This window comes from Thunnus maccoyii, chromosome 5, assembly GCF_910596095.1.
Source record: "Thunnus maccoyii chromosome 5, fThuMac1.1, whole genome shotgun sequence".
Classification (NCBI taxonomy): Eukaryota; Metazoa; Chordata; class Actinopteri; order Scombriformes; family Scombridae; genus Thunnus; species Thunnus maccoyii.
In genome coordinates this window covers 2,537,654-2,562,535 of record NC_056537.1, presented here as the reverse complement: position 1 = coordinate 2,562,535, position 24,882 = coordinate 2,537,654, and the positions used below count along the sequence as shown (strand labels likewise).

At 40.6% G+C, this 24,882-nt stretch overlaps 1 protein-coding gene and 1 long non-coding RNA gene across 6 annotated transcripts in view; one reads left to right on the top strand and one right to left on the bottom strand.

Annotated features, from left to right (window-relative positions):
* grm8b (glutamate receptor, metabotropic 8b) overlaps positions 1-22,290 on the top strand; it is a 161,036-nt gene extending 138,746 nt beyond the window's left edge. For 3 of the 4 annotated variants that reach the window (XM_042410778.1, XM_042410779.1, XM_042410780.1), the window contains 2 exons: positions 19,267-19,513; positions 21,621-22,290. In XM_042410778.1, the coding sequence (XP_042266712.1) occupies positions 19,267-19,513; positions 21,621-21,670 (297 nt within the window). In that variant the 3' untranslated portion in view covers positions 21,671-22,290. Of the gene's footprint in view, positions 1-11,159; positions 11,454-19,266; positions 19,514-21,620 lie in introns of those variants that run through there. The other variant, XR_006096103.1, reaches the window with a different exon arrangement.
* Positions 8,916-11,177, bottom strand: LOC121896832. Of its 2 annotated transcripts, none has more exons than XR_006096120.1 (3): positions 11,089-11,177; positions 9,287-9,353; positions 8,916-9,208 (listed from the first exon to the last, which is right to left on the bottom strand). It is a non-coding gene; the product is annotated as an uncharacterized LOC121896832 (long non-coding RNA). The 2 variants fall into 2 exon arrangements; XR_006096121.1 differs by having other exon boundaries at positions 8,916-9,205.
* Positions 22,291-24,882: the final 2,592 nt, after the last annotated feature.

The window sequence follows — 24,882 nt, the reverse complement described above, 5'->3', positions numbered from 1 at the left end:
CGGCGGTTAAAATGGTGATAAAGAGCTGAGAAGAATTTGTAGTTTAATCGCTCAAAGACGTTCAAATGTCGATTTACATGTAAGCTTTGAGTTGAAGTGCTGAAAGGTCTAGCACCACAGACCGTATGTAAAGACGGACGCAGCGAGGAGTGACGTCACCTGTTGGTTTCATTGGAGCCGGTTTGAAGCCCAGAGTTGCAGCTCCTGGTTGGCGCCATCTTTTCCGTTTGGAGCCAGAACCTTCCAGATAAGCTCTGGAAACACATCCTGCTACCTCGGACCTCAGCACAATTTAGCTAACAGGGCAGGTATAATAATCAAGTAACATTAAACTTAGTGAAATATTGTCACAATAGTCCGACTCAACACCCACATGCCAGACATCAAAGCTACTATAAGTCTTCAAATCTTATTAACGGAGCAATAATTCCCAAAATGACCCAGTATTGACTCAGTATTTCTAGAGAGAAGTTGAAGCTTTTTGAATGGGAGTCAGTTGTAGCAGCTAGCGGCCGTCGGTTACGTTGCACTTTAATGTACTTCCCGTATCGGCTTCAGCCTCAAGCCATAGTAGATGCTGCTTGTTTAGCATGAAAAGCAGTTAAAATACAAACACTGGAAGACTGAAAGAAGTTGAAATGTCAGCTTGATGTTTGAACGCAACTGACATTTTAGTTTAAGTGAGTGAACTCAAAAGAATCAGTTGAATAAAGAAACATTGAAAGGAGCTGAAATGTCAGTTGAGGTTTAAGAGATAAACGAAGCTCAAAGTGTTCAAATGTAAAAACCAGTAAAAGTGTTGGCACTGGAGGCAGTTGGAGTAACTTGTATATGAACAATTGATCTTATTGTGGTTCATAAAATAACTTTCTTTACTTCGTTTGTTTTACTTTTGTACCAACTGGATAAAGTAAAGGTTTGTTTGTTTGAGGATTAATGAGGTTCTGGTCTGGCTGGCCTCTAAATCTTTCTCCTGTACGAGCATCAGGTGCACATCAGGTGGTTTTTTTTCCTGTTTTCTATCCAGGCACATGACCCCGTTTTATGTCCCAAACAACCTTGTTTAGGTCATGAAATCCTCATAATCCAACAGAAAAGCTTCAGCTCAGTTTGTTTACAAGAAGAAATCAAAGGTAAAGAAAAAAAAAAGCCTGAAGTGATGCCGGAGTTGTTCTTAAAGCTAAATGTCAACAGTCAAGAAAACAGGCTGCATTCAGGTCTGTAAATACACAGGAGGTCAGGTCGGCCCGTTCATTTAGTGCAGGATCAGTGCTGCTGATCGACTGTCAGTTTGGTCTTTTTGCAGTCGCTGTAAAGGTCAGAGCTGCTCAGAAAGTCTCAGTCAGATTTGTTCAGTTTGAAAAGTTAAGATGTGCAGCTGCTCCGTTCAAACCACCAGAGAAGAAGAGAAAACAACAAGAAAAATGAAAAAAAAAGATCCAAACACAAAGCTAATAAAGCAGATAAGACATCCAGACACAGATCACATGTCAATACCAGGTGGAATTGGGGTCTTATTATTATTATTTTGTCCACCCGCTAGTACTTCCAGCCTGTCGATATATTATTAATATTTCACTGTAACATGTCTGTAAACTCTGCTCATACTTCCAAACTTTTTAGAGTCTCTGCTGATTTATTCAGAAACATTTTTACTTTCCTTTCAGCATCCAGAACATCTCTCCTCCAGACTCCTCCTGATTTATTTGACTGTATTTTTCCATCTATCAACAGAAAAGTTTAACTCCATAATGCTATACTATATATCCACTTTGGAGAATAATGATTTCCTGGATTTTCATCCATTATAGACATGCAGCATCTGTACAGGTGAAAGTAAAAATGTTTTCGTTTTGGTTTCTGCTCATCGGTCCTTGATTTGTGCGTCACTGCTTTCCTGAGAGGAGGAAAGTTTAAAGAAGGATTTAAGTAAAAGGACCTCACAGTTTGAATGTTTCTGCCGAGAAATATGTCCAAATGATCCAGAAACAGCAGTTTAAATATAGTCATCAAATACAGTTTAAAATCTACTAAACTTCAATTTCTAAATTTCTAAATTACTAAACACTAGGGGTGTGCCCGAATACATTATTCGGCAAAGCACAAATAGTGGGGGTTTTTTACGAATATTTGTTTCATACAAATATTTCAAAAATTATTTGTTTTCAGGAAGAAAAATAAACCATGTCAAATACCAGCGTGAAGGTCGGTTACATCACTATCTCAGTGTCGTCTATCAGCAGGTCTTAGTGAGGGGAGTCACATCCACCTGCTACATGATGCACATTTCCTTATTTGGACATCAGTCCTGGAGTTGGGGGTGTTCCCAGAGATAAACGCTTCATCAACACTTATCGTAACACTTTAATTTTCTAAAATTAAAAGCGTAATGAAAACAAAAACAGGATTTTTAAGCCTCTTTCCACTTTTATTCGAATACAAATACAAATAATTTTGCTGCCTCAACAAATACAGATACAAATACAAATACTGGGCTTTCTGCACATCCGTACTAAACACAGACTGTGGAGGTTATTTTTTTCACTAAGCCTGCGTCATAATTAATGTCAGACATGTTTAGAGACTGAATAACTTCCATATCAACACAGATGACCTTCAACTGTCGGATGGGTCGCCGTGATTAACCCAAACATCTCTGCTGCTTTCACTGTCAGCGTAAACGTGTTCAGCTCCACTCTGACATCGCAGTAATGGCAGCAGCGACGGCGGCGCTTCAGAACGCAACAAATAATAAATCAGCTGTTGGAATTATCTCTAAGAACCTTTTATTTAAAGTGACACTAAACAGACAGCAGTTTCAGTCGGAGCAGCTCCAGGAGCACCGCTGGACGCTGCTGTCTAGTAGTTTTGTGTATTTTATAAAGGATGTGAGTCATGTGTGGACTTTGTAAGTTTTGTGCACACACTGCAAACCCATATCACAGGTCTTTGTTAGATTGAACAACAACACTTGACGCTCTACATGTCATCAACTTCAACTTATATTTATTTATAGTGCAGCATCACTCGATGAGTCTCTGCACACTTTACAGGTTGAATAAAACAACAGACACATTATGGATAAAAACAGCAGACCAAATATTGAACAACCTACAGTATCTAATGCACACACACAGGCAGGGATACCAGTTCTCTTGTAGAGGGCAATTGGATCATTACCTAAACAATGATACAAGGAGAGACCAAAGCTCAGAGACAAGAGTGAGTTTGAAGCCTGGATTTGAAAACAGAGCCTACATGTACATCCTGAACTTGCAATAGGAGCTTATTCCACAGCGAGGAGGCTCTGTGAGCAAACTCTCTACCCCCCTTTTCCTGAATCTAGGGACAGTTAGGAGACCAGTATGGAGAGAGCGGAGAGGACATGATGGAGTATATGGAGCAATAACACCGGATATGTAGGAGAGAGCCGATCCGATTAAGGCTTGTAGGTCAGGAGGAGGATGTTGAAATCGTCTCTGGCTTGTATTGGTGGCTACTGCGAAGACATAAAGATAGAAGAGATGTGATGGGACTTCTTGGGTCTAGTGAGGATTCTCGCTATAGCTGTCATGGATAGGCGTTGCAGTAATCGTCTCAGGATGTAATAAATGCATGCACTGGGATTTCAGCGCCTGAAGTGGATAAATTGGGACGGATCCTGGCTGAGTTGCAGCTAAGTCATGAAACAACTCGGTGCTGTCGCTCTGTCAGTAGCTCAGCTGCAGTTTAAGGTTCAGGACGAGTTTAAATCTCTGTTGTCTGGAAGAAAATCATTTAAACTGCACCTGTGGTTCAGTTATTGTGTCCTGTGGAAATCACCGCTAGAGGCCACAGTATCTGAGGTTTAACTTAAAGCTACTGCAGACGTGGTTCAAGGGAAGTATGTCAGAATATGGTGTTGGTGAAGCAGCAAGCGTGTGAGTCAGTATGACAATAATAAATAAAAATAAAGTAAAATAACCAACATTTTACGACGTCGACAAACAAGCGACATTCATCTAACGCTGGCAACCATATCTGTAGAAGTAACGACTATATGTTTTCATGCCGATGGAGATGTTCGCTTGCTAATATTACCCATACAAACAAAAACACATTCGCTTTAGTTACTTCCAGAAGAAAAAACGTCACATCGGCCCTTTGGCCTCTTTTAAAGCTCTAAACCAAACCTGTTTATCTGTTTCAGCTCTGTCTCTGTCCTGCTCTCTTTGTGCAAAGAAACGCCGTCTTTTCAGTTTAACCTCCCTGTTCTCTTCCCGTCAACCATGCAACTTTTGTCCTCCCGGTCAAAATTGACCCGGGAAAGGTCCACAGTTGTGGAAAAGTCCACAGATGCTATAAATTTTTATTAAAACACCCAAAATTAAATGAAAGTAGTGATCATTACTTTTACTCGCAAAGTGTGTGGTGTGGAACCATCCATGTGATTTTCAGGCTATTAGATGAAAGAAATCCATATTTCTGATATAAAAACATTTGAAAGCGGGTCAAATTTGACCCGAGGACAACAGGGATTCAGTCTGATCTCATATCAGATTAGTAAATGTCTAAAATATTAATTAATGCACCTTTAAGATTAGTTGATTCCATTAAATTCCTGTTTGATGTTTTACAGTATAGAGGGCCACTAACTGTGGTAGAGGAAGCGTTTTGAGAGCATTGTATTGTTATTATTGAGTATACTGTACATCATAGTATGTCAGGTAGGCAGTTACTGTATTTTACTTACTTACTTACTCACTTTCCAGCTTTAATGATGCTGTAATCCTGGTCTACGTCATGTCTGGACAGCTGTTATCGCCACAAGTGGAAGTGACTTAATAAAGGTCTCTGTTAAAACGCCTTATTAAAACTTCGGTGAAGCGCAGCATGTATTGATCTTTATTCTCGCTGCAGATCTTCATTTGTACTTGAAGTTTTCAGGAGGTTGGTCGATGAAGACGACGGCGGGGTTCCTCTCATCCCGCTCGGTATAATTAACTCATCATACGCTCGTCTGTCGTGCCGTCAGACTCTCACCACATTATTTATCAGGTTCAGTGTCTATTTGTGGGGTGAGAAATATTGTGTGTGAGAACATACTGTTCTGTAAAATGTTCACTGTCTGGTTTTAAATTATCACAGATCCACATTAAATCAATCTTGAATGGATTTAAATAAACAAACATCAACACACTGAATGTTTTGTTTAATTGAGTTCAGACTCCTGTTCAAACCATTAAATAGATTCTTCACATTTAACTAAACACACAAACCTGACATGTACAGCACCAGTCAACAGTTGGGACATAACTACTCAGTTTTCTTTACTATTCTCTGCATTATAGAACAATACTGTCCAGTAGTGGAAAGTAACTAAGTACATTTACTCAAGTACTGTACTTAAGTACAGTTTTGAGGTACTTGTACTTTACTTGAGTATTTCCATGTGATGCTACTTTCTACATATCAGAGGGAAATATTGTACTTTCTACTCCACTACATTTATTTGACAGCTTTAGTTACTTTTCAGATGAAGATTTGACACAATGGATAATATAACAAGCTTTTAAAATACAACACATTGTTAAAGATGAAACCAGTGGTTTCCAACCTTTTTGGCTTTTGACGTCTTACAAAAAGCAGTGTGTAGTCGGGGTCACATTTCACATGTCTATGAGTTGTTAACAGCTCCACCAAATAGTGATTTTTCCCTCTAAACTTCTCACATGCTTTCATTTCAATAAATGTTCAAATGATCCAATATTTCAGCAAAAATCAAAGATTAGAGAAAAAGTCCAAAAACTGAAAACAGATTTGTGTATCAGAACTTTGTTTTTTCTTCTTTCCTCTCCCATTAATCATCTCACCACCCCTCAGATTTATCTGCTGACCCTTTGGAGGGGCCCGACCCCTAGGTTGGGAACCACTGGACTAAACTAGCTAACTGTATATAAAGTAGTGTAAACTAGCTCCACCTCCAGCAGCTACAACAGTAACATGCTGCTCTAACACTGATGCTTCACTATTAATAATCTAATGATGTCATATATAATAATATATCAGTCAGAGGGACCAAACCACTACTTTTACTGCAATACTTTAACTACATCAAGCTCATAATACTTATGTACTTTTACTGCAATACTTTAACTATATCAAGCTCATAATACTTATGTACTTTTACTGCAATACTTTAACTACATCAAGCTCATAATACTTATGTACTTTTACTGTAGTAGGATTTTTCATGCAGGACTTTTACTTGTAATGGAGTATTTTTACATACTTTTTCTTAAATAAAGGATCTGAGTTCTTCTTCCACCACTGCTGAAGACATCAAAACTATGAAATAATACATATGAAGGTAAAAAATAAAAAGTAAAAAAAATTTTTTACATATTGTAATTCCATGAGTTATTTCATAGTCCTGATGTTTTTCTACAATGTAGAAAATAGTAAAAATAAATAAAAACCCTTGAATGAGTAGTTATGCCCAAACTTTTGACTGCTACTGTAATTTTCACCTGAAGAACAATCTGAGGACTAAACAGAGGAAGATCGGTCTCCATCCAGAATGTGATGGACCTGAACCAGGTCAGGCTGTGAATGTGGAGCAGGGCGTTCGCTCGCTGACATTTACAGTAGCAGCAGCAGCAGCAGCAGCGTTTGGCTTTGTGCCGACTACAGCTGAGGCCAGCTGAGAGAGAAGCCAGGGAATGACTAATAAGCACATCAGAGGGGCTGGACCCTTAACACGCCGCCGGCTGCCCGAGGAGGCTTTCACATTCACAGGTACCCAAAGAGGAGTTGGGGGGGCCGCTGGGAGCGAGTGACGCTGCCTCCATACATAATGAACCGGGCTTTGATATTCGGGCGAAGGATCCCAGAGAAGATTAACATGCAGCTTCCACCCTCAGCATCTCCTCCCGGGAATCTAACTCCTCTGACCTCAAGTGATGAGCTGCTTTATCATATTAAAATGCTAACAGCGCTATTATTAGTGTCATTATCAGCGTCTACAACGCTCCACAATGCCAGGATTTATCTAGGAGAATGAAAATCACACAAAAATACCTTCTACTCCTCTCTGACTTGTATATTATTATAATCTCCAGATGCAGTAAAAGGCCAGATGTTGTGTTTACAGATCACACAGGATGACATTTAAAACACCTGCACCTGTAGAACCTCTGCACTGGACACACACAGAGAGAAGAAACTCATGTTGGACTGTTCCTTTAAAGTGTGAAGTTTCCCAGTAATCAGAGGACTCTGGTGCATATAAATGTAGATCAGAGTGCTGACTCAAGATCTCATCTGTAAACTCAACACACCGTCTTGTTTAAGTGCTTACCATCCATGATAATAGCAGACGTGGGCGTCAAGCAGCCTCTACTCACAGAAGACTGTGATCCATAACTAGTGAGTCCACGAGAAAGTGCAAAAACTCTGAGGAAGAAACCATCAGATGGAGAGGAGGAGGAGAGAGGAGCTCAGTGCATCACGGGCTCTTCTTCTTTCTCTATTTTGTGCCTCCTGCCTTTGACCCGGAGGTCGATCTCAGCGCGCCATGTTTAACAATGTCTCAATTCCTACAATGTCCTAAATCTTGAGGAGAGAGGAGGTTTGCTGGAGGAGCCATGAGCGAGGATGCACAGGTGTATCCTCTGCGGAAGTCTTTTTGGCACCTGTGTGGTAAAAAGAGGCGTGACACACAGCTGCGATATGCAACCATTTGTAGGGTGTGTGTGTAATAATGTATGACATCCGTACATTCTTGTCACATTATGCAACATTGTGATTTGAATTAAAAGTAAATATATAAGTTGTCATGAACGCTGTTCTGCTCGTCTGACAGAGATCATGAAATACAGCGGCGAGCTATAACACAACAATAGACACATGATGCAGCTGCACGTCGTATTTAATTGACATGACGCCTCTGAAGCGAGGATGTCTTATTTAGTTAAATGCCTGTTGCCTCGACTCTTCTCTCCTTCGCGTCTCTTCCTCACCTCCTCGTTGGTGGTGGCTCGTAGTGATGAACCTACAGAGAATCATCAGTGACTCTGCAGCTCCTCTCGGCTTTACGGAGCTTTATAGTGAGTTTCAGCTCATTGTTTATCTGTCCGGCTGCAACTTTTACTGTTCTGGTTCACTCTCAGTGTCTCATAGTGTCGTTTTCAGAGATAAAAAGCTGTAAAAAGTCACTGTACACTACCTGCTCAGCACCAAACAGACACAGTTAGCTGTAGACTAGCTGGTGAACATAGTGGAGCATTTAGCAGCTAAAGAGCCAGATATTTCCCTCAGGAGTTGGTAGAGAGTAAAAACAGAAGCTAAAAGAGAGTGAATATTGGACTTACATTCACCAGGTGGACAGAAACACGACTCCACATGAATGATAACGTGTTTTAACTGCTACCAATTTATCCTGCAGCTCTTTAAAAAAAATCACTCAGTGTGTGTGAGCAGTGATTAGCTTTGCTCTGCTGCTTATCTTCCTCATGAGCCTCAGACTAGCGGAGAGAGAGAGAGTCGATACCAACCACAGTGAGACTTCCTGCCATCCGTCGCTGTCATTTAAGCAGCGGTTTATGTTTCGTGTTCACAACAGAGAGACACGTTCTGACGCCTCCTTAAGTCTGACAGCAAATATACATAATATAGATTCAGGTTGCTGTATTTATACAAAAACATATTTCATCTTTTCAGCATCATAACTATGAATAAATTGTTAATCATGCTCGATGAGGGCAGTTTTTTCTCTACTTAGTGTAAAAAAAGTAATGTAACCATATTTAAACACATTTATTCACCTTTATTTATCTTTTTTAATAGGCAATGACAACATAGGTACAGCACTGCAGTGATTAATCAATTCATCAATCAGCAACTATATTAATAATCGATTAATCATTTAAGTCATTTTTCAGGCAAAAATACAAAAAATTCTCTAGTTCAGCTTCTTAAATGTGAGAATTTACTGTTTCACTTTGACACATACAAGTTAATAAAATATCTTAAAGATCCTCCAGACATCTATTAAGACATATAAAAACACAAAATAACAAAATATAATTACTTTAAAATCCTTAAAATGGCATCTACTTCTTCTCATTCCCTCATTAAAGTCATTTCTCTTCTTGTTCCTTCAGCTGGATGTTTGTTCTTCTTCTCTGTGCAGAATGATGTATGAGCAGAGTTTGTTTTCATCCATCTGCTGAAGGAGGAAAGTTTCTCTGAGCTCACTGATAATCTGGTTTTTTTGGAGCCAATCATGGTCCAGTATTCAACTTACATGAGTGTGATGTAGAAACTTGAAGCCTCCAGTTGCACAAACACTCAGAATGTGGTGTCCAACAGGTCTGAAATAAAATATATTTACATGTCAGTTCTCCAGAAAAACAGCAGCAGTTTTGTGACGTTCACTCCCCAGACCTTGAATACTTAATGAATCAGTATGAGCTTTGCACTGAGACTCAAATATCCAAAAGATATTTGGAGGAGAACCAAATCATCAACCTAAAAAGAGGAAGCCAGTGAAGGATCATCTAATCAATGAGAGATAAAGAGTGTTAGAGATGAGCAGGTGAAGGCACCGCTATCATTTCTTTTATTCTAAAGAACTTTATGAAAGTCTTTTTGCTGTTTAAAGGAGGTACTTTAGTTTCCCTCCAACAAATAACAGGAGAGTGACATTAAAACTACAGGAACATTCAGACACCAGGAGCTGAATCTGATTCTTTACCTCTTAATGGGATCTGCCTGTACTGGAGGTTTCACTGGAGTAACAGTGTGTACTGGATCGGACAGACGCCAACATAAAATACAGTACAATCTCAAAACTTTATTTAAACAGAAAGAAAGAGCCAGTGAAGAGTCACTGCTGATGTTAACTCATGAGACTCAGTAGATGGAGAACATGTGAGCTGCTGTGTCCAACATTTGTGAATCTCCAAAATCATGACTCAGTTTAGATCAACATGCTACAGTCAATTTATATCTTTCAAACTAATAAATAGTAGGGATGCATGATATTTCCAACTCATTGTGGCCGATACCGATATATGCACATATTTTTTACCAGATGCCTGAGGAGACTATTACACATGCAACCATAGATTGTACTAAGTATGATCAAGAAAGACAATATATGAAGGAAGAACTCAGGAAGACTGGAGTTCAGGAGCTCAGCATTAAAACTTTAATGAACCTGCCAAGTGGGAGGAGCAGTAGAGTTTTCATTGAGTTTATTAGACAGACAGGATTAATGTGTAGGATTTAATCTCTGGTCCACACTCCGGAGCAGAAGGTGGCGGTAATGCACCTAATACGCTGGTTGCCAACCGCCGTTATACACCGAAAAGAAGAAGTTTTTTTTTCCAAACAGAGTGATACATCCTGTCAGCCGAGGTGTTTCCTATCTGTGCAGCCGAACAGAGCTGTTCCTCCGCTGACTGTTTCACCCTGACGGTCCCGGTGTTTCCTCCACAGGCTGCACTTCACTCAGCTGCTCGTCAGATCAGCTGCTTCTTCCCACTTTAACCTGAATAACAAACCGGGGCTCCGTGCACACGGAGAGCCGAGGCTAACGTTAGCTAAGAGGCTAGCGGAGCGTTAGCAGCAGCATGACCGAAGGGAAGCACAGCCAGCTAGCCTCCGCTAGAAGAAGCAGCAGGTCTGACGGGCAGCTGAGTGAAGTGGAGCCTGCGGAGGAAACACCGGGACCGTCAGGGTGAAACAGTCCGTGGAGGGAAACACAGTCAGGCGGCGGAGGAGAAGGCAACATATCAGCCTCTCATAATCAGCAGAAAATGTTCATTTCGGCCGATGCCGATATTTCATTTTAGAACTTATATCGGCCGATACCGATGACATGCCGATAATATCGTGCATCCCTGTCTAAAACAGGCTGTTCATAATGAAGGAACATGTGACCCAGTGCAGCGATGTGGCTCATTAATGTGTTTTTAATCGTTTCTGGACAACAACAGAGGAATAAGATATATCAGACTTTGATACACACACAATACTTGTTAGTAGAATCAGTTCACTGTTGGTCTGAGATTTGTTAAAAAGAAGAAAAATATAGAAAGTCACCAGTTTTATCCTTCAATATTCTCATGTTTCATGACCCCGTCTGGTTTGTCCACCTGCTCTCTCTTCTGCAGCCGGCAGCTGATGCTCAGATTAAAGAACTGCTGCTCCAGTTTCGCCGAGGCCTCAGCTGCTCTCAGATCAGACTCCCACAGTCCTGAGCTTTAAACCAGCTCCGCTTTGATCAGGCAGAGAGAGGGAGGGCGTGCGGGTCAGAGAGACACAGAGCTGCACAGTCACAGGATTCAGCCCTCCATTAACCTCCCGAACCTTCATTTGCACCTGAAACTTCCTTCTTAAGGAGATTTAAAGTTTGATGATTCTCACATTGAGTTCATGCTTTTTTATGGCTGCAGCACTCTGTAAATGTAAGTATCAGGACTGAATTTTTAGACCTGTACTGTTGTTTTTCTTGTGAGGACGAGCTGTGCTTATTATTCCATACAGATTACTGGAAGTAACAAGACTGAAAACTGCCTCCACATGTTGATCAAGGTTCAAGTTGCCTTTAGGTAGTTCGAGTCTGACTGTGTGCTGGTAGCTGGAGAATCTGAATATTTAGGGTCATTTCGGGTCAGTAAATCTGGTATTCACAAAAGATCCTGAGGCTAAAAAGTAGATTCTAACTGGCCAAGTTAGGAGAAACTCCTAGAAGTACAGGCTGAGAGTATTTCACAAAGCATTTCCAGTATAAAAGTAGCTCCTAAATCTGACAGAAGTTAGAGGAAGTCCAGAGGGACTCCTGAGTCTCTAAGACCTGCTCACCAGCTGCAGCTAATGTGCCTCCTTGCAGCGATAATGAACTTTGTAAGAATATTTTGACAGCAGGTGAGTTAATCCAACCAGTGAACCAAACCATTAGAACAGTAAAATAAGACCAGAGACGCTGGTCTACACATCTCTGCACCACTGTGACTCTGGAGTCCTGACGTTAAATAATCACCAACTGTAATAAATAAATGAATAAAACTGAACTCATGGCCATTGTTGGATTACCAGGTTAAATCTATCTATTGATCTATCAACCTATCAACCAATCACTGTGGAGATGGTGAGTAACTCATTAATAAACCATGATGGGGTCGACGTCTCTCTGATCTCAGGAGTTCCTTCAGTTCCTCAGTAGACGTTGCTGTCAGATTTAGAAGGATTCCTGACGGTGAGATAAGATGATCAGTGAAAACGACCTCTGGCGTCTCCGCTCGGTGATGAAGTCTTTCCTCGCCGCGTCTGGTCCGTGAGTCACACAGCAAACGTTTCTCTGTCTTTGTCATGAGACCGAGCGGTTGTTCATGAGTCGGCCCTGCAGCTCTTCCTCACCTCTCTCATCTGGTCTTTCCTACAACGTTTCATCACAACGACAAGTCTATGCAAGGTTCAAAAATGTCATTCACGAGTTCTCAGAGATCACAGTGATGAAGTTTGCTTGTTTTGTCTGACTAAACAGTCTAAAACGACAATTAAAAACAGCAAATATTCACATTTGAGACGCTGGAACCATCAAATATTTGTGCATTTTTTCTTGAAAAATGACTGAAACGATTAATCAGTTATCTAAATAGTTGCTGAGTAATTTTCTGATGATTGTATAATCAATTAATCCACTACTTGTTGAAGCTCTAAAGACCACCAAATGAAATGGCAAAATACGTTGTGGGACCATGCACTCCTAAACAAATCACTTAAAAAATAATGATGTTTTATGATGAGACATATTCTGCTTATTGTGTTTATTTTGTTATTTATTTCCTGTTCTGATGTCAGATGTTAAACATGGTCAAAGTTCCAAAACTTGAGGTGAACGTATGTAGAGATGCTGCCTGCAAGTCAAAACTCAGGGTTTCAGCCTGCTCTGAACAAGCTGAAGCCATAGCCTTGGTTGCTAAGTTGGTTGCTAAGGTGTTTCCGATGTGTTCTTCATGTTGTCCGCTCTCATATTTCAGATCTGATTCAGCTCAGACATGTACGGATGGATTGGAGAAGTTGACATTTTGAGTAAAGTAGAATGTAGAAATGCTGCCTTCGAGTCAAAACTCAGGGCATCAACCTGCTCTGAACGCGTCATTGGCAAAGTTTACTTCCTGCTCGTGATGATATCAGATCGTTCGCACATGCCTGCCAAGGGCCGTCTGTTCTGAAAGCCTTTGTTGCTACGGTGGTTGCTAAGGTGTTTCCATGTGTTGTTCACTCTCTGTGTTTGGATGGATTTGAGAAGTTTATACTAGGAGTTGAGAATGAAAGGAGCTGCATAAAGGGCCAGTACAAGAAAAATAAGGAGGAGAAATCATGCAAAGATATTCCAGTAGAGCCCCAGAATATAAATATACACCTGAAGATGTGCAGAATACGTTGATCCCCTCCCTGAACGGATTGTGTTGCTGTATCATATCTTTCCTCCATTAGAGCACTTTGTCACTACAATGCAAACACGTCATTTTAAGGCACCTGCTGAAAACAAACTGCCTCTGTGTTTTTTTCTCGTCATCAGACTCTTCTGACCTTCAGATTGTTTGTGTTGTCGGTTTGGTAATGACAGCTTGTGTCGGAGCTTCCGCATAAATCACCTCGGAGCCTGTTTTCTCTCTCAGGCCCACAAATGACGTTATGCTCCGTTGTCTGTCATACATTTTCATAATGATTCCTTGATGCATCGCTGGAATCACCGCCGTGCTCGCCGCTGTCATTGCTTTGAGCTCTTGGCGGGGGAGCGGGGGTGGCGGGGGGGCGGGGGGTCTCACCATCTGTCGCCATGTTTCCTTCCTTCTTCCCCTTCCTCCTCGTCCTGGTGTCTGAGAGGAGCCCCGCTGAGGATACCCCGTCGTCACTTTGCCACTCAGTCAGAGGGCCATTAGCCGGGGCCATGGCTTATATGTGAGGCAGTTGCCATGGCAACACGGGTGGTCTCTTGAGCAGCAGCAGCATAGCATTTTGGGAGCATGTGCACAGGTGTGGTGTGACAGATGATGGTAGGCGGGGAGAGGAAACAGAGGTTTGTGCTGCCTGGATGATCTATGTGTGTGTGTGTGGTGGTAGGCGGGGGGGGGGGGGGGGGGGGGTTGCTCTCTCTCTGATAACTGAGCTGAGTGTCTTCATGCTGAAGCAGACGGTTGGTTCTCACCGCAAAATGAGTTTTACCAGCATGAGCGGCGGCGGCAGCGAGATCAAATACAGACAACGCTTTAATGCTTCCTGTCACAACTGAACAATAATATATATTAAACACATAAACTCTCTCTGTGTCCTCTGGACTCCACTCTGTCTCTAAAGCCTGACATTCACTGTTGATGTATATGATTGATAAGTATTATGAGTTTGATGTAGTTAAAGTATTGCAGTAAAAGTACATAAGTATTATGAGTTTGATGTAGTTAAAGTATTGCAGTAAAAGTACATAAGTATTATGAGCTTGATGTAGTTAAAGTATTGCAGTAAAAGTACATAAGTATTATGAGCTTGATGTAGTTAAAGTATTGCAGTAAAAGTACATAAGTATTATGAGCTTGATGTAGTTAAAGTATTGCAGTAAAAGTACATAAGTATTATGAGCTTGATGTAGTTAAAGTATTGCAGTAAAAGTACATAAGTATTATGAGCTTGATGTAGTTAAAGTATTGCAGTAAAAGTACATAAGTATTATGAGCTTGATGTAGTTAAAGTATTGCAGTAAAAGTACATAAGTATTATGAGCTTGATGTAGTTAAAGTATTGCAGTAAAAGTAGTGGTTTGGTCCCTCTGACTGATATATTATTATATATGACATCATTAGATTATTAATAGTGAAGCATCAGTGTTAGAGCAGCATGTTACTGTTGTAGCTGCTGGAGGTGGAGCTAGTTTACACTACTTTATATACAGTTAGCTAGTTTAGTCCAGTGGTTCCCAACCTAGGGGTCAGGCCCCTCCAAAGGGTCAGCAGATAAATCTGAGGGGTGGTGAGATGATTAATGGGAGAGGAAAGAAGAAAAAACAAAGTTCTGATACACAAATCTGTTTTCAGTTTTTGGACTTTTTCTCTAATCTTTGATTTTTGCTGAAATATTGGATCATTTGAACATTTATTGAAATGAAAGCATGTGAGAAGTTTAGAGGGAAAAATCACTATTTGGTGGAGCTGTTAACAACTCATAGACATGTGAAATGTGACCCCGACTACACACTGCTTTTTGTAAGACATCAAAAGCCAAAAAGGTTGGAAACCACTGGTTTCATCTTTAACAATGTGTTGTATTTTAAAAGCTTGTTATATTATCCATTGTGTCAAATCTTCATCTGAAAAGTAACTAAAGCTGTCAAATAAATGTAGTGGAGTAGAAAGTACAATATTTCCCTCTGAAATCACATGGAAATACTCAAGTAAAGTACAAGTACCTCAAAACTGTACTTAAATACAGTACTTGAGCAAATATACTTTTCCAATACGTGTCAGTGAATCTTTACACCTCCAGTGAGGACTCTATCCTCCTTTGCCCCGTCGGTTGATGACAGTTAAACTTTTAATGGCGGCTGCACACAGAAGCCGCAGTTATGAAAATGATGCAGAAGCTAATTTTACTGATATCAAAGTTCCTTCTTCATCAGTATAATTTCACAGATCAGCAAACATAACCTTCAAAAAGTTCAAAGTTTGATTATCTGGTCTGCACTAATAAATAATCAGTGGGCTAAACTTAATTAATTGTGTCATACAGCTATGGCAGCAGTCTGTAAGAGTTGATGTAACTGCAACTCTGCTGCAAATCAGAACAGATGCTGTTTCAGTTGGTTGCTCTGAAACTCAACCAGCAGAGACTTGAAACTCGCTGCAGAGAGATAATCCATAACGTCAATAATCCGTCTACACATGAGATATTTTTGTTAGTGTAGTGCAGTCAGGGTTCAGGTGTGACTGTTTGAAAAGACTCAGAGTTACACTGAGAGAATTCACTGCAGATAACAATGCAGAGAATCAATAATCTCACACTGGCTCATAAATGCAGTACAGAGCCTAATGATGCGTTCAGGGTCATCTGTCAAACCGAGATGAGGAGAGTCCTGTTGATCAGTCCGCTGCAGCTGATTTAACAAGGTGAGAGGAGGAGGCGCTGCAAAGAGACCACTTAGTCCAGTTTTACTGTTTAAATGAAGAGTTTTTTATTCCAGTGTGTACTTTGTCATGTTTTTTTTTTTTATTTCTAGTTCTTGTGGATGATTTTATTTACCTCAGCTGCAGACAGAACCAGGATTTTACCTCTAATATCCATGTTTTTTAAATATATTTGATTAAGAAGCCTCTCTGTTTTAAGATCTGCTCCTGTTTTAATTTGCTGTTGATGCAAACTCAAAACTTCCTCCATGTTTACCATAAACTGTATATAATGGTGGACGTAGTGAAGTGTGGTTTCATTCTCTCTGGAAACACGTCCTGCTAACTCGGACACAAGCTAACGCTAGCTTACTGGGAACACCGAGCGCCGCACACTTGGGCTAACGTTAGCTACTTTAGCTAAACTGTGCTTAACAGAGCAGGTATCATAATCAAGCAACATTAGACTTGATTACGATACGATAGTGAAATATTGTGACAGTAGTCTGAGTCAGTGTGAGTCCTGGAGCCAGCTGTCAATCACAGCTGTCAATCAACGCGCACACGGCAGACATAAAAGTTGCTACAAGTCTTCGAATCTTATTAGTGGAGCAATAATTTCCATAATGGCCACCAGCACACTTACTAGAGGACCTGAATTTAGAGATTGAGACCAGAATGACTCAGTATTTCTAGAGAGAAGTTGAAGCTTTTTAAACAGGAGTCAGTTGGAGCAGCTAGCAGCCGTCGGTGGAACTTTAAGATAATTCAGACTCAAGACGTTTGAATTGCTGGTTGATGTTTATCTGTTGATAAATTCAGTATAACATCTACTGCATTAATTCCATCAGTACGACAGTCATGATACACACCACTAATACTGTTTTTATTCACTCATAACTTCCAATTCATTGCTGTTAAGCTAACGTCAGTAAAGCTAAACACTTCCTGCACAGATTTCACTTTCTAAATCTTCCTGCAACTTTCCTTTACACAATAGTTAAATCAGCAGGAAGTGTTGAGTTTCATTGGTAGTAGCTTAACAATGCTTAAAAAAACAGCAAAGTGGAAGCAATATAACACTGATCCAAACACATCAGTTACATCACAACCCTGGAACCCAAAACTGGACGAGAGCAAAAACTTCAAACAGCGGCTGGTTTCTCCCTGAAAAGACAAAAGTATCAGCCGCAAACACGAGTCACCAGATCCAGTAAATGAACCGCGCAGAGTCGAGCATCTGGTGTTTTAATGAAGCCTGATGGAATTATTACTGCTGAGTTCAGTCCTTCTGACCATCAAATCATCAGGTTTATCTGCAGGTGGTGAAGTGACATAAAAACTCCATTACTGCCAGCTGAAACCCAAAACTTGTTTAATGACACATACTTCAGTTATGAGGCCGAGATCGTCCGTAGTAGACGAGACAACTTAACGAAAAGTTTTATCTCATTAAAATACATTTAATGGACCTCAAAAATGGAATAATGTGTTTAATGGCCAATCCACAGATCCCAGTCTGAGATGAATATAAGAACTGAATTAAAATAGTGTGTGTTGAGGATATGAATATGTTGTATCAAATGAGCAAACAAGCTTGATATACTTGAATTACTTTTCAATTATTTTGATACATGACATAAAACAAATCAAAGGTGCTCTGTGAAGTTTTTCTGCGTGCATCCTTGAGCTCCGACAGACCTACTGAGTGTTTTTCCTTCCTAATTAAACATTTGCAAAGACATATTCTGAATATTTTACATACATGTTTGCCAGCTTGTGGTCTTTTATTTTTGTCTTTGCAACGTTTCTGAGCATGTTACTGCCACCAACTGTCCATCGTTGGGATCAGGAATATTTATCCCATACGCACATTCACGGTATACAACAAATAGAGGATTACTCATGGAAACTAGGGGTGTGCCCAAATACAAATACGTTATTCGGCAAAGCACAAGTAGTGGGGTTTTTAACGAATATTTGTTTCATACAAATATTTTACAAATGATTTGCTTTCGGGGAGGAAAAAAAAAGGGGGCAAATACGAGCGCACAGGTCGCTATCTCAGTGTCTCTCTTCTGCTCCGCTGTGACGTCTCTCAGCAGGTCTCAATGAGGGGAGTCACATCCACCTGCTACATGACGCACATTTCTTATTTGGACATTACTCTCGGGGTTGGGGGTGTTCCCCAGAGATAAAGCTGTGCTACTGACACATGAAAAGTGCTCTCAAGGGACTCTCCAGAACCTGTTGTTCCCCTTCTCCTTTCCACAAAGTTAGGTTGTAAAAAATAGGCAATAAATGAAAAGTGCAAAGCAACAATGGCCTTTGAAATTCTTCCCTACATGTTACACGCTGTGCTGTCTCTGTGTTATGGGTGTATAAATAGGTAGAGGTCTGTCTGCATAAAGGCGATGAGTAAAGTTTTAGCTCAGTAGTCAGCGCAGCCGTCTATGATCTGGGAGACTCCAGTTCAAGACCTGATGTGACAGTTTATTCATGAACACTTATTGTAACACTTTAATTTTCTAAAATTAAAAGCGTAATAAAAACAAAAACAGGATTATAAAAGCCTCTTTCCGCTTTAGTCGAATACAAATACAAATACAAATAATTTTGCTGCCTCAACAAATACAGATACAAATACAAATACTGGGATCTCTGCACATCCCTAATGGAAACGTTGCACCATAGCGCCACACAACTCCACAAGGTAGCCTTTTAAGAGGAAATAAAGATGTTTTTACTGTTTGAGAGTGATAGTATTACTGATTTGATGTAATGATTTATTAAAGGACACGTCTGGCGATTTTCTATATTTTTTTAACATGAACACATGTCACCCAGTGTAGCGGTGTGACTCACTGACGTGTTTTTAATAGTGTCTGGACAACAGCGGAGGAATCAGATATATCAGGCTTTGATACACACACAATACTTGTTAGTAGATCAGTTCATTGTTGGTTTGGATCCAAACATGAGATTTGTTGACAAGAAGAAAAACATAGAAAATCGCCACACCACAGACAGTTAGCAGGAGCCAATCAGAGTCTGGGTCTGGTATGTTAAAGACGGCGCTCGTCCACTAACCCCTCCCCCCCTCTTGTCTTGTCCTCAGATGTACATCCAGACTGCCACGCTGACCGTCTCCCTCAGCCTCAGCGCCTCCGTCTCTCTGGGCATGCTCTACATGCCGAAGGTCTACATCATCATCTTTCACCCGGAGCAGAACGTCCCCAAACGCAAACGCAGCTTCAAGGCCATCGTCACGGCCGCCACCATGACCAGCAAGCTGTCGCAGCTGGCGGCCGAGAGGCCCAACGGCGAGGTGAAGACGGAGCTGTGCGAGGGCGTGGAGGCCACCGGTGAGTGACGGAGAGACCTTCTCCTGGTCTGAAATCACACAATCTGGACCTCGTTTCCCAATAATGATCAATCAACACAAATAAATGTAGAGCTTTAATCAACAACTATTTTGATCGATTAATCTTTTGGAGTCTTTTTTTAAGAAAAAAAAGTCCAAATTCTCTGATTCCCGCTTCTTAAATGTGAATATTTTCTGGTTTCTCTGTGACAGTAAACTGAATATCTTTGTGTTGTGGATAAAACAAGACATTTGAAAACATCATCATCAACATTTTTCACCATTTTCTGATGTTTTATAGACTAAACAACTAATCGATTAATCGAAAAAATAATCGATAATGAAAATGATCGTTAGTTGCAGCCATAAATTAAATGTTTATATTCAATACTGTGCAAAACATTTAGACACTAAAAGGAAAATGAGGATATTTTCAACAATAATGCCATGAATGGTTTTTATTGATCAGTTAACTTGATCCAGAGTCGAGTAAACAGCAGAAGCTTAAAGTAAATCAGTATTTGGTCTTTAAAACAGCAGCAGTTCTCCTCAGTGTTTCAGGAACTCAGCAGGTCGGTTGTTCCTGCATCTTGGAGAAGTCGCCACAGTTCTTCTTCTTCTTCTATTGTGGATTTCGGCGTCTCAGCTGCTTCTGTCTCTTCAAGTTAATCCCAGACTGACTCCATGATGTTGAGATCAGAGACCATCTGTTGCAGAAGATAGATCTTTATGACTCTGGTTGGATGTTTGAGCTCGTTGTCCTGCTGCAGATGATCAGAAGCCTCCATGATGCTGCTGCATTATGAAGATGAATCTAAACATGTAAAACGCCTAAAACCTTTGCACCGTGTTGTGTATCCAGCATTTACTGATATATTCTGGACCAAAGAAGACTTCCTCTCACACTAAACACTCCACAGGATAAAAGAAGTTCAGCCTCATGTAATGTAGAAAAAGTAGAAGTGATGTGGGAGCCGCTGTTGTTGGATAAAGCACATCTGTGTTTAGTCAGCACATCTCTGATGAGTAAACAAGCCGACGTCTCGCACTTTTCTGCTGACGGATCAAGAAGCGGCTTTGAAGTGTAACTCTGAGCTGTAAACAGTTTGACTGCATCAGATCTGGTCTCAGGTGACGTCTAAACAAACTCAAGTCAACTTCCTGTTAAATCCTCATTACTGCAGAGACGCTTCACTCCAGCTTCACCTCCAGATAAATAGAAAGACTTTACAGAGAAACGACTGATGTTCTTCTTCTCTCAGCACTTTGCTTCAGAGAATAATTAACAGTATTTGGAGTAAAGTGTCTTTTGTTCCTCAGTAGTTTCTGACTGTAAATAAAGGAGCAGTCCCACATCCGTTGTGGTTTTCTCCAGAGTTAGATAGAAAGATCCCTGTGAGAAATAAACCATATAGCAGCTAAGATCAAGCACTTTCATCTGTTGCAAACCTGCTATAAAGATAAAGTTTTATTATTATTGTTATAAAGCGTTTCCTGATGATTTTGCTTGTTTCAGGTGACCTTTTCAGAGTTGTTACAGTGTGTTCAGACTTGCGTTCTTCGTGGGTTTGACTGCTGGACTGTTTGTGTTTATTCACCCCAAACAGCCAACAAAATATTAACTGTACATCAGCTGTAAACTAGCTCACAACTGACACTCCAACTGTGTTTGTGGACGTTTATGAAACATTGGCCCGTTTCACCAAATCTGCAAAACGTAAGCCGCCACGTGCAACATGAGATCATTTCCTCTTGCAATAATTTTAACACATTTAACTAAATAAAAGAAACAACATACTTGCAACCCATGCATGGGCCATGCAAGAGGACTGTACGACTCACAGATTTATCTGCAATCATTAATTAACAGGACAGTGGTATCGTTTGCATACTCGCAAATTGCTTCCGTGAAGCTCTGGGATACGTGCCTTGGGCAAATTCGCATCTAATTGCATCTTTGCATCAACTTTGTATACAATCGCTGCATCCAAAATTCTATCTGAACACAGTTAGTCTGTTATTGGTAATTTCAATAAACCACAAACTGTCAGTCTTTTATTGCCTGTTGTGACATCCACTGATCAGAAAATGTTCTTTTCTCTCCTCAGTTCCGCCGACAAAAACCACCTACGTCAGCTACACCAACCACGCCATATGAAGAAACGACACCTCCGACACGAGGACGTAGGACGAGGACCGGGACATTTTAAAAAAAAAAGCAGATCTCATGTCAGGCTCAGAGGAGACGTCACCGGAGCCCGAGACAGAGACGAGGAGCTCTGAACTATCTGAAGGATCATCGAGACGTCTGACAAACTGAACCAACACATCCGTGGTGTTTTTATGCTTATAGACGGCGAGGAACGGAGCCGGAACGGCACCGAAAAACCTGAAGGATCACAATTAAAAACCATTTGAGACCCAGAAGAAGAAGAAGCAGGAGGATGCTAATGTGAAAGACAAAAAAAAAAAAACCTAAAAAATTAAAGTCTTAAAAAAAGAAATACAAAAAAATAAATGGTGGGGACCAACCATATTTGTTGTTATTCTAATTGTACATACAAAAAAAACCAAAAAAAACAATTTGTTGTTGTGAAAATTTCTGATTCTTGTCTCATGTCGTCCGTCCGTCGACCTGCATTATGAGATGAGTCCGTCGCTGTCTTTGGCTAACTGAATGGTAGCTTTTGGTTGTGAAATGTTTAAATGCTATGGTTGAATTGACGCATGCCTGTTTTTATACAAATGATCTATTTATAATAAAGGAATGTTTCACAAGTTGGTGCCACGTTTGGGTCTGTTTGAGTAACAGAAGAACATGTGAACAACAGAAGAACATGCATATTATTGTTGTTGTGTTAAGGATGTTGTTGTTGCTTCGGTGTCAGACTGCAGTCGTCTTCTCAGTGGAAACAGGAAGTGTTTGCAGAGATGCCTTCGTTATGGCGGCAGGTAATTGTGGTTTTTGATATCAATAAACTGGCAGACTAACGTACACAACAGCGTTGTTGAAGGAAAGAAAAGTGAATAGTTTTAGGTTAAGGGGGAGTTAAAGTTAAAGTAAAGATTTTAAACTAAGTCTTGTTAAATTTTACAGCCTTTTGATTCATAGAAATAAATTGAGTGAATGTTTGATCTTTGTGAATACCATGACTTTAGTCTTTTTACCCATAAATTCAAATTTAAACCCATAAAATTGACTTGAAATTCACATGTATGACCATGAAATCACTGGAGTCTTCTCAGACACACTTTCAAAAAGTTGATAGATTTGTCTGTAGGCACTTTATTTTTTCTTTAAATCACTTAAAGGCTCTTAAAAGTCACCGAATCTAGTGAGTAAGTCCTGAGTTGGCAACGCTGGACGGGCGCGTCGGCTCTGACTTCATGATGACAAAAGTTACTGGACCTTAGATTTAAAGGACGAGTTCACAGTTTTACAAGTCTGTCTTAAAACAACAGTCAGGAGCCCAAATGAACATTAAAGCTGTTTTTCTTGCTGTAATCATTCCTCCTGTTCATACTGACCATTAGAAGATCCCTTCATAATGACCTTACAATAAACAAACCTTCTGTTCATTCAGACAGAGTCTTTGGGTTTACAGAATGAAGAAATATTTGACAGGGACGAAACGAAAAACAGGCGATGCTTCCGAGACAAACAAGACAACCTGCTTCGCTGATTGCAAAGTCAAGAAAATATGAAGAAGCCTGTCGTGCTCTTGAGTTCACAGTGATTGTGGTGGGAGATGTGGAGAAACCAGTGTGTATTTTATGTCTGAAAACTCTGGCAGCAGACAGCAACTCCAGTCATGTCAATAAGACACTCGAGTTCTTTCAGAGAAAACTTAGTGAATACCGTCAGCAAGAGCATCACCGCTTTGTAAAAGCTGCATCAGTGAACAACAAAGCACTAATGACATCATACAAAGTCACCACACGAGAGCAGAGGAGCTCGTACTCCCTGCAGCTTTAGATATGGTGTCAACTATGCTTGATGAGACAAGCGCCACAAAATTGAAGGCTGTCCATCTGTCCAATGACACAGTTACAAGATTTCATTTCAAATGTTTCACCTTACGAGTGGACAAGGCTACTGGCTTGTTTATTGCTTATTTTTGCTTTGTCATGTCAGAGTAACTGTGTGAGGATTTTCTGTTTTGCAATAAACAAGTAAGGTGACAGCTGATGAGCTCTTTCGGCTTCTTGACTGAAATGGGAGAAGTGTGTGGGCATTTGCACGGATGGTGCACAGACCATGGCGGGGAAAAAGGAAGGGACTGCTGGCACTGATCGGGAAGGTCTCGACAAATACACGATGGATGCACTGAGAGAAGCTCTAGCATCGAGGCAGATTAGCCCTGAACTAAACCAGGTTTTGACTGATGTTGTTAGCGTGGTCGATTTCATCTAAACAAGACCCCTGAAAGTGAAAAGTCTTTGAGCTCAGAGAGGAAAATCAGGTGTTTTTGGAGGAGGAGCATATGCATGAAGTTGCAAGCCAGTTTAGTGACGAGCAGTTTCTGGCCCATCTCAGTCCCAGTTCATCGAGATGACATCTGACTCTACTCTGAGACTGAGGTTTACAGCTCAGACACTAAGTGAATTCTGGCTTGTGGAGAAGGAGCATCCACTCATAGGAGCAGAGGGCTGCTTCCCTTCACCACATCCTATCTCTGAGAGATGAGCTTTACTGCGGTCGCCTCACTGAAAACAAAGTACAGATCTAAGCTCAACATTGAGTTTGACTTGAGAGTGGCGGTATCAAGCCTCAAAGTTTATCTGAAGCTAATATGAAGCTTCATAAAGCAGATCGCCTCATTTCCCCGAATCACTACAACCAAAGGCAGCGCTATTTATTTATTTATTTATTTCTATGATATATGGCATGTTCGTCTAGGCCTCGGCTACCTGCCTACTTCCTTCCTGATCAACTTCCTTGCCAGAAGATGCGTCGTTTTATAAGATGCAGCAGAAATCATGTTCTCTTACAAGCCATGACACCCAGAATGAGTTCATACAAGCAGCTTCTGGTCTGACGCAGAAAGAAACCATCAGAGAGACTGAAGGGAAACGTTTTTATTACTCTCATGGTTGACGAAGGTTGAAGCTTCAAATCTGAACAAATGACAGTTTGTGTTCGTTACACTCACAGTATCGAACTACAAGAGATTTGTTGACTGCTCTGAAAGGACTGATGCAGAAGCTTTATATGGTCAATTTAAAAAGTTCCTGAAGGAACATGAAATTTCCAGCTTCCCTGTGGTTGCGCAGAGTTATGACGGTGTTGCCATCATGGCCTGGAACCAAGATCACCCTGGAGCCATCTACTGTACATCCTCTGTAAGGCACACAAACTAAATTTGGTAT